This window comes from Chenopodium album, chromosome 17 (assembly GCF_948465745.1).
Source record: "Chenopodium album chromosome 17, dcCheAlbu1.1, whole genome shotgun sequence".
Taxonomy (NCBI): Eukaryota; Viridiplantae; Streptophyta; class Magnoliopsida; order Caryophyllales; family Amaranthaceae; genus Chenopodium; species Chenopodium album.
The window spans coordinates 3,143,166-3,163,002 of NC_137850.1; the positions used below are offsets into that span (position 1 = coordinate 3,143,166).

The window sequence follows — 19,837 nt, forward strand, 5'->3', positions numbered from 1 at the left end:
GAAAAAATGGACCGGACCACCTCGGACCGGACCAGACCGAATTAATCAGTCTTCGAGTCTTGAAATTCATTTTTCCGGTCTTCGGTCCGGTCTGGTGCAAAACCCTATAAAAACCGGTCTTGGACCGGACCAATTTTTTTATTAAAAATATGCGTGAAACCTTAAATAATGGTTAAAATTATCCTTAATAAGCTTAGAAAACTTTAATTTTATAAGTTTTTTTGTAATAAACATATAAAAAAAGACGTAAAAATGACGTTAAAATATAGTTTTTCCTTTACTTTTTTCGTGTTTTGCATAACTTTATTAAAAATTTAGTATTCATTTTAAAAAAAATTCTTAAATCGGTCCAAAGCGGTCCGGTCCGGGTTTTGGACCGATTCTTTCGGTCCGGTCCGAGTTCGGTCCTAGCTTAATCGGTCCGGTCTTCGGTTCTTAAAATTGTAATTTTCGGTCTTCGATCCAATCTGGGTCGGTTCGGTCCGGCCCGATCTTGGACTGATGAACAGTCCTATTTGTAAAAACAGGTTGAAATACGAAGTACAATTATAGAATTATTGGCATAGAAGAACTTGTATTTGCTAATGAATCTGTATTGGTAAATTGCTAATGAATTTCCCTTTAAGCTTTGATGATATTTGTGAAAATGGTTATTAATGACATCTGAATTACAACCATTATAGAAATATGAGTTTCGATATGAATGTGTAATTTGTATATGGATAACGGTAAGAACTTGAATTTCATTATTGTCAAATGTCAATGAATTTCCCTGTCGCATTATCGCCACCCCCTATCCCCTGCTGCAACTTTTCTGGCGAAGGATTGACGAAGACGGCGACACAAGTTTCTAGCGTTGTTAGGCAGTTACCACTAGGAGTGAACACAAATTCCGGGTACCCGGTCTTGGAACTGGAATCGATTAGGACCTGGCGGGTCCGGACCAGGACCTGGTACCACCGGTTCCGGTTCCAAAATTTTGGAACCAGTAGCAACCGGTTTCAATTCCGGCCGATACCCACTGGGTACCCTGTTAAACCAATTACCCAGTACCAGAATCGATAATAACGGGTAACTGGTACTGGTTTTTTTTAACCTTAGGATTTTATAATACCTAGATAAATTAGGTCCATTTATTAAAAAGTCTAATTTGAGGAAAAACCCTAGTTCATTTCTCATTTTTTCAGCCACCACTCCATTTCACTCTCTCTAGCTCTTTCAATTTTCAAAATTTAATCCCTCGATCTCTCAAAATCTCAAGTTTAATCTTTGTTCATCAGCGTCATACACTCTTCCATGGTCATCTAAGCGAATTCGAGGTAATTTTTGTTTAATTATGTTCGTTTTACTTGAATTTTTTTTGTTTATCAAGTTATTTTCGTTTAAATTTGTTCATCTAATCTTTGTGCGAAAATGTTCATGTGAGATTGAATTTTTTTTTTTATATTTAGTTGTTCACCTTTTTCCGTCTTATAATGTTTGTTCTAATTTGTAACAAAATTTGTTCTTGATGATTTGAGGTGAATATTATACGAATTTGCTTAGTATATGAGATTAGATGAACAAATTTAATATAAAAAATTTGTTATAATTATTATAGTATACGAGATTAGATGAATATGTTTGTGATTTGAGTTGAGAAATTTTGCTTAGTATAATTATTATACAAATTTGTTTAATATACGAGGTGAATATGTTTGTTCTAATTTATTATCCTCTTTCTTATTAAAATTTTATGCTATATTAATTTTTTACTCACTTTTATTTTTGTTTTACAGGGTTGGATCCATCATTGGATGAATCAAATGGCTTGGAGCTTTTATTATTACTTTTGTATTGTGTAGTGGACTTTTATATTAGTTGGTTGTTTGTATAAACTTTAATTTTATGGAACTTTTTCGGGGAAATTTTAATTTGTAATTTATTTCTATTTTTAGCTTTAATGTGTACTCCTATTAATAATTATGTGTGCTATAAATTAAGATTGTACAGGTTGTTAAAAGTGCGGCTTACATTATCATATAAACATAGCAGATTAGCAATTTAGTAGGAACAAAGTAAAAAAAAAATCACCGGGTACCCGGTCTTGGAACTGGTTCCATCCGGATCCAATACCAGTTCCAAATATTTAGGACCCGGTGTGACCGGTTCCAGTTCCGGTTCCAGATTTTTGGGACCCGGTGTAACCGGTTCTGGGTCCGAGTCCAAAGTACCCAACCGGGTACCCGGGTATGCTCACCCCTAATTACCACGATTTATGGTGCAGATTTGGGGTGTAATTTTTGTGCGATTTTGGAGTGTTTTCAGGCTATATTCAGGCACTTTTTCAAGGAAAAATTAGGCGGCGGCTGAGGATTATTTCCAGTTTGGTGGTTGGGAAAGGGGCAAGGGGGTGGTTTGGGAGGGTGCGGCTGTGAAGACTGAGGAGGCAGGGGTAGGGTGGCGATTGGGGCTGGAGGAGTGGCTGACTTAGTTTTTCTTTTTTAAAATTATTTTTTGTTCTTTTAATAAAAAAAAAGGACCACTCACATGTCGACACGTGTCCAACAACGTACAATAAAAGGTTGTTGACTTTTGTTGACCGGTTTGAGATTGTTAGAAGAAAATGGAGGTGAAAGTTGGGATTATTGTAAAATAATCAATAGTTGAGATTATTCAAAGTAAATTGGACAAAGTTGGGATTAATAAAGTGTATTTTTAATAATAATAATAATATGTTTCAATAATAATAATAATAATAATATGAATTATAATAATAATAATAATAATAATAATAATAATAATAATAATAATAATAATAATAGATGTATTTGTGGTATTTTATCTCATAAATAAATAATGTGTGAATCCGAACTCATTTTGAGACCAATATAAGTTAATGAACAGTTTATATAAATTATTGAACATATTTACTTTTGAAATTTAATTAGATATAAGTTTTTTGACATTTCATATAAGTTTATGAAAATTCCATACAATTAATTAAGCATATATTTCAGTTTTTGGGTGGGTGGATTCACAGTTGAAATAGACTCACCCAATACTTTGTGTTTTCACTTTATGAACGAGAATGTCAAGGGTGTGATCAATGTGATAAGGAAGGGGATTGAAATACATTAGAGAGTAAAGCAAATGAACTATAAATTCCGATCCTTCAATGCCATGCTAGAAGTGTAATGGAAAAAAAGAGTTTTACAAAATCCGAGTTTCAATTTCCTTTTTTTTTTAAAAAAAAAAAAATCAAGACATTTGTATTTCCTTAAGATTTGAAATTCATTTTAATTTGAATTGATTAAATTTTTAACACTAATTTTGTTTTTCGTTGACATTGTAGCCTATGTATCTATAAGGAAAATTTTAGTAAATTGGAGATGATTGCATGTGTGGTTTTTCTAAGTTCAACACCGTTTGAGTCTTAGTGAAAATTATTTCACACAATTTTTGCTGATAAAACACTGTGGCCATATATATGAGCCATATATATGCACTTATTGATTTTAAATACAAATTGAGATATATATTAGTTAATTTAAATAGGAGTGAGTATTAGAGTATATTAATTCAATTTAGTTTACATATAATTTTGATTATAATAATGAATTTTTTTTTTTTTTTTTTTTTTTTCTTTTTGATATTTGAACATAGAGATTAGTGAAAAACTTATTTTGAATTATCAAAATTTGTAATAGGAGCTAATTGGAGCATAAACTTTACTGAAACTTCAAGTTAAGCATACTATTTTTTTTTTTTTTTTTTTTGGCTATTTCCAACCTACTTATTCTAGCTTGTTATTGCCTTACGAATTACACTTACGTAGTATATATTTCATACTCATTTTATTGATTATTTTCACTTATTTTACAACTTATTTATTTGACATGTAGATGTCTGACTAATGCTCTAATTTGTACACATGAGGTCTTTACTTATTTACATTTTTTTTTTTGTTGGCGTATGCATGTGTGTCAACAGCTGCTGCTTTTTGTTTGATTAGAATGAAAATTGTCTTGAGCACGATGATAACTTATTAACTTTTAAGTACAAAATTTTGTCTTGTCCTGTATTGTGATGAATCACTTGATGTGTTGGTTCAAAATTTAATTTTGTGGATATTTGCCCGTAAAATTGATGGTCAAAACGAAGTTGAAACCAGATAGGTTGTCCGCTAGTTGGCTTGATCGGCCAAATAAAAAAAAGAACCACTAAGACGGCAATGGTCATGGTGGTGGTATAAAGCAGGGAGGGAGAAAGCGTAGGGCGCGAGATGAAACGGGAGATAGAATATAATCAAACATAGACCTAAGTCCAGAAGATTTCAATTCATCCCTCCCCATAAAGAAAGTCCCATATGGAGACGTATTCGAGGCGGCTCGAGCCGGAGACGTCGACCGCCTTCGATATCTCCTTGAATCTGGTGTAAATGTCAATGCCAGAGATCAGTGGGATTCAGTGGCACTTTACTATGCTTGTTTAGCTGGTCATCTTGAAGCTGCTCGTATGCTTCTTGAAAATGGCGCCATTTGTGATGAACATACTTTTGATGGTGATCGTTGTCACTATGCTGCCCTTAACTTGAAGGTTAGGAAGCTTCTTAAGGCGTTCGAGGCTCGCCCGCCTCCCCTTGGACCCCTTCAGGCTGCTTTGAGGGAGACTTTTCTTGGGTGTACCGCGAACCGGGATAATTTGGAACTGTCTGATACTCAGCTTCAGTTTTCTGGTCAGTTTTTGTTTATCTGCTTTTGAATTGTGATTTTTATGAGTTTTTTTTGCTTGGTGTTTTTAGATTTTTTTGATAAATTTATCAATGTTTTTGCCTTTTTTGAGAACTATAGGAGTACATGATTTGGATAAGATGATATATGATACAATATTAGTTGTTGGTTAGTTTATGAAAAGCATGGTATGTTATGATGTCAAATGAAGGACAATAACTTCAACCGACCCAAAATGGATTGTAAAAGATTGGGTGCTAAATTGTTGGTACTTTGGCAGTGGAAAGCTAGTTTCGTGGTGATACTATGCTTATCATATCCATTTGTTTGCCCATCTGATCAACAATTATTAGGGGAATGATACCTAGTTGAGGAGCCAAATAATGGATTGGTTGTCTCACTAGTGCATACATATGAAGGTATTGCCAATAAATAAGAAAAGTTTAGGAATGGATTTATTTGACTATGAACTATGAAGGCTTGGCATGAATAAAGTGGCAGCTGAATTTAGAATTTGATTGCAAACTTCAGTTCATGACATTCCATTCTTGGAGTTTTGCTGGAGAAACTCGTTATAGCTTTTCTATTCGTAGTATTATAGAAGTGATACTTCCTCCGTTCTTTTTTAATTGCAATGGTGGAGTTTTACACTTGCCAATGCACATTTTCTGCCGTTACTAATTAAGTTAAAGTTATAAAAAGGCGATACTTGGAAAGTATATATCGAGAAAAATCAAACAAGTTCCACATTACTATGTTTCTTCTAATGTATAATTCACAAAAGACGGTCTAAGGAATTTATGTGAATAGTGTAAATATCCAAGTTCCAATTTTGTGATTAAAAAAGGAGGTAGTATCAGGTATTTTCTTGTGGTGCATCTATACTTGGAAATGGCTGACTTCCTATGAACAGAATTGACAAATATGTTGATGTATTTTATAAGCAAGTAATTACATGGTTTCATCATTCTGTTGGAGAGGTGAGCAGAGGATGGGAAAGGTGATATTTGTGTAGTAATATGAGTAATTAAGGCCAGGAATTGCTCTGTTTGCATACATTTTTCTGTGGATAACCAGACCTTGGGGAGTCAAACCTCTTTCCTAATTTAATTATAGTACTCCACATTTCTAATTCCATCAGGACAATAAAGTTATTACAGTTCAGGACTGGACGTACAGGGTGTGGTAAAAGTTGTGGAGGGACCAAGGGAGGGTGGAATGATGTTTATTTTTTTCTTTCAAATTATAGTATTGATGAAGGTAATAGCCTGTGGAAGTCACAGTCCTTAACGCCTGAGCATCAGAACCTATACTTGTAGAGATAAAATCAAAATTCTCATATTAAAAAAAATTATAGCTTTAATATGACCAAGAGAGAGAAAATTCTGGAATTTTGCACCTAAGATTCTTTTGCTCAGTTTGTGGATATTTTAAGGGTTTTTCTGAGTTCCTTGGTTCGACTATATGACATATGGACTTGTCATAGATGTTTCCTGTAAAAACTATAAGGTATATTTTTGAAGAGATCTATGCTCATTAGTTTTTGGTAATACACCTGGTTCCAGCCACCATCCTCTCCCAGAGCTCTCAGAGATAAAGAATGAGTACTCCCTCTGTTTCGTATTGATTGCAAATAATAGGGTGCTCACAAAGTTTAAGAAAATAGGGTGGGAGCCCAAAATAGGATTTTTTTATAATATAAAGTATTGTTATTAGGAGAGAGAAATAATAAAAAAAGTAGTGTAAGTGGGGTTGGTAGGAAAGAGAAATAGTAAATATTTGTGAAAGTGGGTTTAGTGGGAGAGAGAAATTATAAAATAATGGTGGGTCCTTTCCAAATATAGAAGTGTTGCAATTAATATGAAACGGATGTAAAAGGAAAGTGTTACGATTAATACGAAACGGAGGGAGTAATATTCAAATTAAATTTCTCCTTGACGGTCATGAATGGAAATACCATTTTCTCCCCAATACTCATTGCATCCTTGCTATTTGAACGCTTCTGGATGTTTTTGGTCATAAATTCTTCATGAAGTTGTATGCCATCTAACTTTTAGAATTAGGGTATTTGATATTCTGTTTATCTTTTGCTCTGCAGGCTCTTTGATGCTGGATGGACCCAATTACAATCACTTTCCTCCAGATATTGTATTTTATGTGCATGGTAGGCCCATAGAAGCTCATAGAGTAATTTTAAGTGCCCGGTCACCATACTTTAAAAAAAAATTTGAGACTGTTTGGAAGGATCGAAGAGAAGTACGATTCTCAAAGGAAAAACTATCTCACCCTGCTCTCTACAGCCTTCTCCACTTCTTTTATTCTGACCGGCTAGAGGTTGCAGTAGATGACATGGAAGACTTAGTCAGAATTTGCAGTGTGTGTCATTGTGAAGCATTACGGAGAGTAATTGAGAAAGAACTAAATCACCAAAGATTCACAGACTTCAAGGCTTTGCGAGAAGTAGACAGTTCTCAGAGACGTTTTATATTGCAGGGTTTGTCCCTTCCCGAGGAAGACCGTCTTCCTGCTGCTTTACATCATATTCTTCTACTCTCCTTGACCTCTTCCTCTATGGAACAGGATTTTGATAATGTTGCTGATAGCTTAGTAACTTCTGTTGGTAGATTACAAATCCATGAGCATGAAGATGATCTTGCTGATATAACCGTTCGAGTTGATGGACGGGTTTTCCGTTGTCATCAAGTCATCCTAGCTTCCAGATCAGAGTATTTCAAAACAAGAATATCCAGGATGGATGATTTCCTGGAGGTCAATGATGACTTGCTTAGTCATGCCCTTCCCTGTCTCGAAGAGCATGATCTAAGCCATGAGGCATTTGAGAAAATGATAGAATATATGTATGTGCTTTTTCTCCCATTTCTGCATTTTGCTGCACGTATACTTTGTTTAGTACTAATTGTGGTGAATAGCTTATTAGCTATCTAACTTATTGCAGGTTCTTGAAGACTGTTACTAATTTCTTAGTACATACTACATATCACATGGTTGATTATAGTTATATGGTATACTATTCATGTACTGGTAGTCGTTATTTTAGGGTGCGATTCGTATGCTGCTACATTAGACTTCCTGGATCCTTCTCTAATTTTAGTATGGTTGCATTTGACCGTTAGTCTACAAAAGCATGGTCTGATTTGGCGAGTCCTGTTACGCACATTTCTTATCCTCTTTGGCATATGCTAACTTTGTACTCATCTCCTTGGTTCAAGGTACACTGATGATTTAAAAAATGTGGAACCTCGACAGGTAAGACCGTAAGATGCTTAAATTTTGAAACTTTTGTGTGTATATTTTTTCCCTTTTCTGTAATTCTTGACATTTCATCTTATCAGGCTGAGGAGTTATTTGATGCTGCTTCAAGATATCTGTTATTTCCCCTAAAGCGTGCTGTAGCTGATGCACTACTCCCACACCTAGAAATGGCCTCACCTTTGGAACTATGCCATTGGCTGCTATTAGCAGATATGTAAGTACTTCATTGTTAAAGTATCTCATATTTTTATCTTCACTAAGTACACCAGATGCATCAGATCAAGTTTCATGCCTTGTTCCTTTGTCTTCCTGCATGTTTTATTTATTTATTTATTAGAATAAAGTATCGCAAAATGTATTATTAATGTGATTTGCATAGGGGATATTCATGGTTTACTAGAGATATAGTTATGACATCCTGTTCAGATACTAGGTTGAACATTCACGCTAGACAATTGATGTCATGTGTGCCTAATGTGTCCTACATGGATACACTAAGCACACACAAGTATGTGTTTGATATGTTGATAAATAAAAATATGATCTTTTTTTGACAGGCTTGAAGGCATGTTAAGTATTCTTATGTTTATTCCCCATAATAACACGTGGACAATTCAAAGAAAAAACCTATGGATTATGCTTTTATCACATGGCCAAGGCTGCCGCCTATCATAGTGTCTTGTTATTGTGATTTTGCAGATTTTAAAAAAACACATATAATACTATAGACTACTGTTGGTACTTGGTAGTAAGGTCATTTTGGGTTAATTAGGCTCTATTCTAATCGACTTATTATGTCTGAATTATTTTACTTGTAGTTAACTTATTTGAACTTATCTTGTCTAGTTGTCTGAAATAATTCAAAAGAATTCGAACAGATTAGGGCCTTAGGCTCATCTCAGGCAATTCCAAATTTATTACTTTTGGTTAAAATATCTTCATTTTGACCGTGCCAGGAAAAAGGATGTCTTTACTGTATTAATATAATTCTTATCATCATTATTTATTGGATCTGATCTCAGGCCCCCTCCCACAAAACTTACTATTTCTTACTCGAAAGTACACTATTTGATTTGAGTTCAAATTATATTGAATTGGTATAGTGTCTTTTCTTGTCATACAGACATCAGTATGCATTATGTATCCATGTTATTTAGTTGAGATGTCTTTGGTACTGCTACATGAACTGAGTTAAGTGATTCAATTTGTTGTTCTGATATCTGACTAGTACGACAACCATGTAATCATAGTATGGGGTACTACTATATTATGGGGGTGAGAAAGAAACTTATTTATGTCTTTCTGGTCTTCATTAGTATATACTTGTTAGATGTATCAGACATGGATACCTTTTTATGTTCCCTTTGAGAACCTGTGTAGTATTCTAAATGAAGAGAAATTCTCATATTGGCTGTGGACATTATATGAAAATTCAGTTATTCCTTGTAACATCCTTTCATGAACTTGAATCTCCATGTTCCTTTCTGTAACAAATCACAGCTAGGATGTCCTTGCGTCATATAACTTTTGGTCACTGCAATGTCTTCTCATCTTCCCTTTATTTGGGAAGAAGGACATGCCTAGGCCTGGATCTGGGTTTGGGTTTTACCTTTGTCTGAGTTTGGTGGGTTTTAGAGCTAAGATTTCACTTTTCACTTTGTATTACTCTTTTTTCTGGTTTCTGTTGTAATTTAAAGGGTGATTAGTCTGGAGCTTCTTTACTAAGCTCTGCCTAATAAAAAGGAACCAAGAAAGGAAATTCTGGACAAATCTTTTTTACGTAGTATTAAACTAGCAGCTCAGTATCTATCTTGCTAACTTGGCTGCCTGCCTGCCTATACAGGTATGGTGTCCTGAAGATTAGGGAATACTGTCTGGATGCAATGGCATGTAACTTTGAGACATTTGCTGATACACGAGAATTCCGAGCCATGCTTTTGACTCTTCCTCCACCATCAGGAGACTCCTCCCTCCGAACCACTGCTCCTAGTGCCCCAGGAGCAGGAGGACACAGTGACCAGGGTAATATTCTTGATGATTTGCGAGAGAAGTGGCTTGAGATTGAAGCTGCCGAGCTGGATGAAAGAGATGAGAGTGCCTTTCTTTTTGACAAGCGACTTGAGATGCTGATGCAAACTGCGAAACAAGAACAAGAGATGTCTGATTCCATCGACTAGACAATAGATTGCTCAATGATGATGGTGTAATAGAGAAGTTTGTTATAATATTTCTTAACAAGCAATTGTGAATACATAAATTGTTATCATAGTAAGAGAAATCCCATCTGAGTGATGTTAAGGTGCACTCATAAGGCCGAAAGCTGCAGTGTCAGTAAGTAGTTATACTATGGCCAAAGTTAGGTTTAGTGACTTGTGCTTGTATACTCTCATCATTCTTTTTACCACGATATATGAAATGGAATGTCTTAAGTTTATGCCATTGCTTTTGATGAGCAGAACCTGTATACACTCATGTCATCTCCCTCATTCTTCCATCCTCTAAGAAACTCCAATTTGTTCTAAAAATCTGGTTTTTGAACATAAAGAATATGGATGGCAAAGTTTGAAATTTTCATAGCTGTATATTAATTATTACCTCGATTCCTTTTTGTTTGTACTAGAAGAATTTTTACCTTGAGAATTCATGATACATTATCAGAAGGAAATTAGTGTATTTGTTTGGTGTTGTCAACTTTTGTAGTATGGATTACCTCATTGAAGATAATAAAACCCAAATATGTGCATCAAAAAGTGTGCAAAAAGTCAAATAGGACAAAATCACAAATAAAAAGAAATGAAAAGAGAACTTTTTTTTGGCGTAAAGGAATAATAATTTTAAGTCTCCATAAATACTTTTATGAAGTTTTTTTTTTTTTTTTTTTTTTTATCACATTATAGAGTAATAAACTACCTTCGTTCATTTAATTTCTACTCATTTATTATAGACACGCAATTTAAGAAATTGTTGAAGAATGTGAGTGAGTGTAAGATAAAGTAAGAGGGAAAATGTAAAAAGGTGAGTTTGTGTAAGAAAAAGGTGAATAAAGTAAGAAAGTGTGAAAATGTACAATTATTATGGCATTTGAAGGGTAAGATGGTATCATGGAAAAAGGGGTATAATAGAATAAAGTAAAGTGAGTAGAGCTTAAAAAAACGGCCTAAAATGAAAAGTGAGTAGAACAAAAAAGAATGAATGGGAGTACATCGTCATCATACTTCTCCGACTGTTAAAGTTCTTAAAATTTGACTATAAAAATCTAAGTGAAAGATAAAAAGATATCACATGAAATGTTTTCCTAGTATAAACTTTATGCATATAATTAATACAATAATTGTAGCCACAATGTATATTTTTATCTAATCCACAAAGCTTCTTTCAAAAAAAAAAAAAAATCTAATTCACAAAGCTTTCAAGTTTACATGAGCAAATACTACTTTTCTATTGTTTACAAGCATTGTGAAAAACAAGTGTGTATTTTTCCTATATCCAAAACAAAATTTGATTTTCTTTTTTTCTGATACTTTTCCTTTTCTAAAATTTGTTTAATTTTATATTTTGCGTTCAATTAAGCCCAGAAAAGACAAAAATCGAGGCAGACACAAAAAATATTTGCTGCACTAACTTCATTTCTCCTTTGGCTGGTCCACTACTGATTGGGATGCCTCAGCAGACTCTATTGTTGAACCTTCAGCAGCAGATGGGGAAGCCTGAGCAGGATAGGTTGAATCTTCAACAGCAGCAGGGGAAGCCTCAGCAGGGTCCGTTGAATCTTCAACAGCAGTTGGGGAAGCCTCAGCAGGGCCGGTCAAATTATCAACAGCGGTAGGGGAAGCATCTTCAGGGTCGATTGAATCTTCAGCAGCGGTAGGGGAAGCATCTTCAGGGTCGATTGAATCTTCAGCAGCGGTAGGGGAAGCATCTTCAGTTTCTTCGAGAACAGCCAGCTGCCCTGGTTTTTTCTGAAGGCTCCAGTACATGATGCTTGCTGTTAAGGTGAGTATCATCTTCTGATTTACCTGTCAAAGAAATGCATTGCATAGTAAGATAACATCTGATTCTGAAGCTACAAAATTTTGTTATTTCTGGCTACCTAACGAAAGACCAAATTGAGAGAAATGAGGATTGAAGCACACAATTCCAGCATACGCACTAAAAGAGAAAAAATTCTAAATAGGATGAATTAGGGATGGCAACGGGTCGGACTCGGAGTGGATTATGCTAAATCCGACTCCGATCCGACAGGAAGGCAGAGGCTAAATCCGACTCCGACTCTGACTCCGATCCGACCCGACTCTGAGTTTTTTTTCTTATTCAATATACTTTAAGAAATTGGGCTATTTGGGCCTTTACAACCCACACCCAATGCCACCATGACCTACACAAAAATCCATTATGTATTGGAGTCGGAGTCGGATAATTAGTCAGAGTCGGACATTTGTCGGAGTCGGATTTTTTTTCTCGGATTTTTTGTAGGATCCGACTCCGACCCACCTCCGACTCGGAGTCGGATTATTTTAACGAGTCGAACTCGGATTACTTTTTTCTCGGACTCGGAGCGGATTTTTTACCTCGGATCAAGGCGGAATAGGGTCGGATCCGGACTATATTGCCATCCCTAGGATGAATTAGTACTGAATAAAAAAAAAAAAAAAAATTCCGAGTTTCTGACAGAATCAGCTTAAAACAAAGAAACTGAAATGGACTGGCTATATTGACCAGGGTACTCGACCCAAGCAAAGTTTGTCAAAGACCACGATGTTCCTGAAACTAGGTAATCTGAATTTGGCCTAAATCAAAATTGACATGACCTGAAAAATAATATGGCGGAGATGGATTGAATCCCCTATCTAAAATAATAGACAATAAATATGATCATGACCCAAACCGAACTTGATCCGGATGGCCTGCTCGTCACCATTAAACAAAACTATAATCATAAGGTTGAATTGATGAGAAGGAACAAAAAGTTAGCGCCAAGTTAATGGACTCCAGCTCTCACCTCTACGATATCCTCAGGCAACAAAAATATAGAGCATCCAAGCTTTCTGGCAACACTGATTATGTAAGAAGCATTCAGCTTCTTATCCTCATCTGCAGTCAGAGAAAATTTATTCAATAGCATTACATTTTGTACCTCTTTCAAAGACACAAAACTATGCATGGAATCATATTTTAAAGAATAGCATTGAACATCAGTACACATAGAGACAAAGTACCATTTTCGCCTTTGGTTACAACTGTCCAATCAACCACTCTTGGCTCCACTGCACTAAGAAGTTCCAGGAAAAATATCCCACTAGATAGACTTTTATCCTGAATAAAAAATTCAGATTCGAGTGTAAAAGATCAATTCATCTCAGTTGTATGTCATTCAACTTCTAATTAGTTTGGTTACCAAAAAAAAATGATATATGAAGTATAATCTTGTAACCAAAAACCACTGTAGCATACGTACTTTGAAGCTATCTATCTGAGAAGATTTCCCTGAACTCTTGACCTTTTTGTTTGCCCATTCAAGAATATGTGCATCTGTTATCTCTCTCCCTTGTGAGAAAGATCTCAAATTTTTAAGTAGTTGGAGCATTGTAAACCTCATCAACTGCCAGAGAAAAGCTGAAAAATATAACATTTGAAATAGGTTAGTTTGCTAGATTTCAAAGATCCAAACTAATGCATTATGATGTAGTGTGTCATTTTGTGGTTACCAAGCTTAGAAATATGCAATAAAATCTCACACAACTACTTGGCTGCATCAAAGAGCTAAGGAAACAGTATTTTTTTTGTTAGTCAATCAACAAGAAAAAGAGATATTATGGGCTATGAACAGCTTGACATCATTTCTGTCATACACTCACACCATCTTTGCAATTATAAAATGGTTCCTTTATCCCAAATCAAAGTACTCAATTATAGACATCTATATCTTTCCCACAGAAATTTAAGGGTATAAAACCACAAGTCATACACGGAAAGATATAGAGAGAGAACCAGCAAGTGCTCCAAGTATACACATCTATATCTTTCTACAAAATTTCATGTTTTTCTCATGATGCAGCATACAAGAGAGAATCTTTTAAAGAATGGTAGAATAATTGCTTCGCACAAGTATACTGTCCAAACCAGAGAGAAACAGACAACAATTAAATCAATAGGTCAAGGTTTAAAGATAGCAGGATATGAAATAGCATCATCATATGCAATGCACCAGTAAAATGAGCAAAAGCAGAGCTTTGGCCCCCTCCCCCCACAAAAAGGGAGAGTAGGCCTTTGGTTTTTTACAAGTTAAATTAGCTCAGAACAAACTTTTAAAGCAGCAATTAATTCACTCTCTTCACTTTGGTTAGATGAGAAAAAGAGGTTCCACTTCAATACCAAAATTTCTAGTATCAGTGCAGAGTTTCTAATCAGCAATATCTTTGCATTCACTGGAAAGCCATAAGAACTGGTGGGTAAGGCACTAAGGCCTCTACTAGAGACAACATAAGGTACTATCAGTTTTAGAAAGTAAACAAAAAGTTAGAATGTACTCCATGTCTCCATGTCCAAAAACTCAAAACAAAGATAAGAAAAAAATCTATTGAATCCAAAAGCCTATACCAAAGCCATCAAGACAGTATTCCATATGATCAACAAGATACATGCTGAAGCGTTAAAGTTGACAGTATGGCTGCAACCATCTCCAAGAACTCATATTCTAATCAAAAGGATATGGAGAAAATGGTAAATGCAAGCTAACCTATAATGAGCTTTTTATTTCCTTGTACAATATCATTTCCAGCAACGTTAACTAGAGAGAAGTTCAATCTTTTTCCGATATCAATAACTTGATTGCAATTTTCAACTTTCTTGAATGGCATCTTGATAGGAGGTTTATTAGCATGTCTCCAGTTGACTGATCCTGGGAAAACTTTATCCAACACTTCCAAAAGCACCCATCTGCAAAGGAGGATAAAATATCAGCCTAGTCATACTATTTTATATACGACAGCACAAGACAAGAAGCTTACCCTTGTCTAACGTCCTCAAACAAATTATTGACATATGATGAAACTCCAAGACTATTAATCCAGAGTCGAAAGCATCTCTCTTCCCTCGAAGTTTCCAAGTCATCATCTAAAACATTAGTGAGGGAGATCTTCTCTGTATCAACCTCAGCAGTCAGACCATTTCTGCAAAGCCAAGTCACAACCTCTTAACAAGCATTCAACAATTGCATTTGCAAAACTAAGTCATGGCACAGAGTAAAGAAAGAAGAGAGAGAGAGAAGAAATTGAAAAGATCCTTGCATCCAATTTTCCATGTTCTACACGTAAGACTGTGCAATGATGATGAATGTCAAAAAGCTCTTAGGTATCTATGATAAGGCTTTCTTTTCCAAATGCAAACGAAAATTCAACACCAACTCTCTCCTCTCCTCCTTTAAATCACCAAAACGAAAGTAATAACATTTTGCCAAATTATAATAAAAAAGAATATGCCATTAAACTAAACCTGATGATATACCAGTTCAACTTCCATTTGGCACATCAACTATGAAAACCACGTCAAAGCCATGATTTACTTCATTGTGGTTTTTGAGTAAAAAAAAAAATCGACTTCAGTGTTCAGTCTCTAAGAATATAAAATTTAGGGAAACCAGGTTACATTAAGAGACAACAAAGTAGCTTATATGTAGTGATGGACATAGTATTTCCAAACAGTTTGGAAATATGAAAAACTGCTTACCAACAAATGAGATGAAATTTTAAAATAATACCTATGAAACCAAGACCTGATTTCAACTACTTAAAGCTTGGTGCAAAATATTATTATAGACATAAATACAAAAGTTGGTTGGGGCTAAACTGAAATAAGCTAAGAGGAGAAAGTGGACACAAATAATTACATGTGCTAAACTAAACTATTCAAAGAAAGATAGTGGGCAAAACAATTACCTGTGTTGGAAAATTTGAGCAACAAATGTAAGATTTAAATTGGTTGATCCCTCTACAATATCCTTTGGACTGATATATCTATTACAATCCAATTTCCCTGCTTGTTCCACGATCAGTTTTGCTCTTTGAGTAGGATCTTTAGTTTCCAAAGTAGAGTTGGTTTTGTGTTCAGGTGCAAGTACATTTAGTAAATGAGCATAAGCTTCACCATCCTGGACAAGTAAAATTTGTTTTACCATGTGTTAAACAATTATTATAATATTTCTGCTCATCTAGTCTGAGATAAGTATAAGATACAGCTTCATATATACCCATCAACTGTATATATGATACATCTTTATAATTTCATGTAGCATTGCTACAGTTCCTTCCAACTGACATATAATTAAATTTGACATTCCAAGGAAAAATGCAAACATCAAAATTTTAGCTTAGGTCAGGGAATATTGCAATAAAGAAAAATAACAGATTGATTGCACAAGATTTCAAAACTGGCTTTCCCCAGATGCAACAACTCGTTGATGTTTCATGATGCATAAGAATCTCTGCCAATCATTAATACACAGAAGAAAAGCCCTTCCAATCTCAGTTTGCACCATGTTATTAACTCATTACCCAATGCCTGTAACAAGGCTCCTACCTCAGGCAGGGCACAAAGGAATTAAAATGTATTGTACATGACCTTCTACCTGCAACTGCAGCTAAGTAGCTTCCTTCCAATCTCAAAACAATTACTGAACATTCTATCACCTTTAGCAGCAGGACACATAACCAGACAATTTTGATGAAATATTTTAGTTACATTTCTAGGCTGAGTCATATTACGAATAATTTCCACGCTTCCACATTATGCTCCAGAAAATTTTCCAATACTATAGATGATAATCCGAAATTCCGAACTGCACACTATGTCCTTAAGGAACATGATGAAGTGTATGTCCATCAGATCATCACATACTAAGCAATGAGAAGTTTGAATAGGCTGTTTCTCCTAGACTATACATGATAGTGCTTAACATAATTGCAGCACAAATTAACAACAGACGAAAAGTAGTACATTGGAAAAAGTATTTCAACAGTTAGCCCCAGATGCCGCTCATCCCACTAGTCACCGGTCTATAATAAGGGTTACCAGACTTCAATACAGGAAAGGATAAAGAATCTTAATGAATAAAAAAACGGTAGTTTCTCCTCGAGAAATAAAGAATGGGCAGCCTATACTTTTTAGTTCAAAGATCTAACTCCCATAAGGAACTAGATTTATCACACCAGGTAGTTGAAAGTTAATGAAAAGCTTGTAAAATAGTTTCTTTCATGCGCCTAGTTTGTAAGTATTTCATGTTTCCAGAAATAACCTACTCTTCCCCGACCTTCCCCCTGATTTTACAGATCATCCTACTAACTTATTAACCATCATAAAGTCTAGGAAGCTAGATTGCACCATCCTCAGGTAAACTACATAAACTACTTACTAATTTACTATAAAGCAAAAATAACAGATATTTAAGTTCTGTCAAATAGAAAATCACTTTCAGGGTCATTAAAGAGCTCACCTTTAAATCAGTGGAGAAATTTGTCACCTCCTTTTTATATCCTGATTTCTTCAGCTGGAAGTTCATCCATTTCAACAAGACCTTATCTGGTGGCAAATTCATGAGCTCCTCCACATCCTGCAAAACAGTTTACGCAATCATAAACCTGATGGCTAGATGCAAATATATAACCATTGTTTGAAGATGTCAAAGAAGCTTCAGACCTGATTATCCTCCACCAACTCCACAAGTTGAGGCGTCTTCTTCAAATTAAGGTCAGCTAGCAATTGAATCTGATTCCCAAAAAAATTTATGAGCATTACTATAGTAAGCTAATCCTAGTTTGTGAGACATAATTCCAATAAGTACGAAGTAAGAGAGGCTAAAGACCTTAATAATACCTTAATAATTTGAGAAATCAATCCCATAACCAGATGACGCTACATGATGACAATTAAATGTATCAGCATCGGTAAAGTTTATTCAAATGTACCAAGAAATGCAACAACAAATTGTTAAGAACTTACTCGTCCCTCCACCAAGTCCTGTGTGCCAATGTTAACAACAGTGCAGCCTATAGCCTTTGCGGAATTAAGACAAAGTGTGTGGTTCTCATTTCTCTCCCAAGGATTTTGCGTTTTTTTGGTGTTTATTGCTCTTTCATCTATCGTCCCAGGCACAGCAAGATTAATCAACTTACTGCAGAAAGAAGTAACGTTTTAAAGCTTTCCGACAAGTAATAAACAAAGATTACAAACTAAAAATCAGCTATAAACTGATGCAAAGAACATCCAGGAGCCATGAGTGTATACCAAAGAAGAACTCCATCTTTGACAAGTTCAAATAGCTGGTTTGTTTTTGGGTCTATAGGAAGATATTTCTTCAAGAAGGGATCCTCCGCCAGATGATTGTTAATGTGTGTAACATATGATTCCTTCTCTGATTCACTAATGACATGGAAATGGGTGGTGGTCGATTGTCTGAGTATGGAAGTAGCTCGTTTATAACCAGTACCTTTCCCACTAGCTCGGCCTTGAAAACCAAGATATTCCTGCTCAATGCCACAAAAACTTCAAATGATTTTAACTCCTTACATATAATGGCATTGCAATTTATTAAACAACTAAGAAAAAACACATAAACAATAGAATGCCATTCCAGATAATGCTTTTGTAGTCATAGTAACTACGATAGAAAAAAATGACAAAAATTCGTCTATGGTAAATTCCGCAATACAGCATGATTTCATACAAAGGAACTTACCCTTAGGAAAGATTCGAAATCAATCTCGTGTGTCAAATCAGGATATGAATCCTCCAATGCAGCTCTCACTTCATTCTCCGTATACATCCCATTGATACCCTTAAGTTTTGCAAAAACTGGTGGCAAATCCGACACCGTAACATGACCAGATTGCAACTTTAACGCAGAAAACTGAAAACAAGCCCACAATATTAATCTCACCAATCAATCAAACATATCATCTACATTAATTAATCATATAACAACAACATCTTATACTACAACAACATCAACAATTATCAAATTAACAACAATCAAGTCAAAGAATTCAAAACCTTAGACTTGAGGCTGCGAAGCTCCACTTGGGTAAATTGACTTTGCAACCGAGGATCAGAAACAAGTACACCCTCAAACCCAGACATCTTTGAAATGTGCCAACTTTTTACTCTTTTATTGTTCAATCGTCAATTTTATCATCAAAACTGCAATTAACCCACCATTCTTCATCATCATCACAATTACAATAAATTCATAAAATCAAATGCAAGAAATCAAAATCAGAGAATAATACGGAGTATAATCAATAAAAACCCATTTGTGAAGTAAATTTTTGACAAATTACATTATATCTCATTATAAACCATATTCAGTCATCATTAAAACTGCAAATAGCTTACCATCATCAAAAACACAATAAATGTAACCACAATTAAATGCAAACACCTTTAAAAATCAAATTCAAAGAATAATAAAAATTAAAAATAATAATCACCCATTTCAAAAAATAAAATTAAAAAAAAAAAGTGAAAAAGGCAAATTACCCATTTCAAAAATTCAATACCCATATAAACAAATTGATGATTCATCTTACGAAAAAAACAAAAACAACCCAAATGAAGAAAGTTGAAGAAATATGGAGAGAGAAAATAAAAAACAGACCTTGTCATTCAGAATGCAATGCTAGAAATGGAGGAGAGAGAAAGAAAAGAAGAGATAAAAACGTACGAATAAGGACTATAAAAAGCTCACCATTTTTGTTCCTTGGAGATTAAGGACTCTGTTGATTTCGCATGACAAGGAATTTTATTAATTTATTTAATTATATATTATATAAAAATTATAGTTTGATGCTTCCAAGTTATTT

At 34.8% G+C, this 19,837-nt stretch overlaps 1 protein-coding gene and 1 pseudogene across 4 annotated transcripts; one reads left to right on the forward strand and one right to left on the reverse strand.

Annotated features, from left to right (window-relative positions):
* Positions 1–4,290: 4,290 nt before the first annotated feature.
* On the forward strand, positions 4,291–10,192 carry LOC145590227 (BTB/POZ domain-containing protein At2g04740-like; annotated as a pseudogene). The gene is made up of 5 exons (XR_014101872.1): positions 4,291–4,717; positions 6,811–7,570; positions 7,943–7,979; positions 8,066–8,199; positions 9,829–10,192. The product of XR_014101872.1 is annotated as a BTB/POZ domain-containing protein At2g04740-like (transcript).
* A 1,016-nt stretch (positions 10,193–11,208) lies between these two features.
* LOC145587408 (fimbrin-4-like) lies at positions 11,209–19,837 on the reverse strand. 3 transcript variants are annotated; one of them, XM_081644147.1, is made up of 15 exons: positions 19,723–19,837; positions 19,029–19,175; positions 18,715–18,885; positions 18,264–18,502; positions 17,979–18,150; positions 17,853–17,891; positions 17,676–17,744; positions 17,473–17,589; positions 15,920–16,131; positions 14,993–15,154; positions 14,722–14,921; positions 13,441–13,598; positions 13,202–13,298; positions 12,985–13,076; positions 11,209–12,001 (listed from the first exon to the last, which is right to left on the reverse strand). In XM_081644147.1, exons 2-15 carry the CDS (start codon positions 19,113–19,115, stop codon positions 11,609–11,611), a joined length of 2,208 nt encoding a protein of 735 aa, XP_081500273.1. In that variant the 5' UTR covers positions 19,116–19,175; positions 19,723–19,837; the 3' UTR covers positions 11,209–11,608. The 3 variants fall into 3 exon arrangements, with proteins under 3 accessions (XP_081500273.1, XP_081500275.1, XP_081500274.1); XM_081644149.1 differs by lacking the exon at positions 19,723–19,837 and adding an exon at positions 19,633–19,691; XM_081644148.1 differs by lacking the exon at positions 19,723–19,837 and adding an exon at positions 19,515–19,561.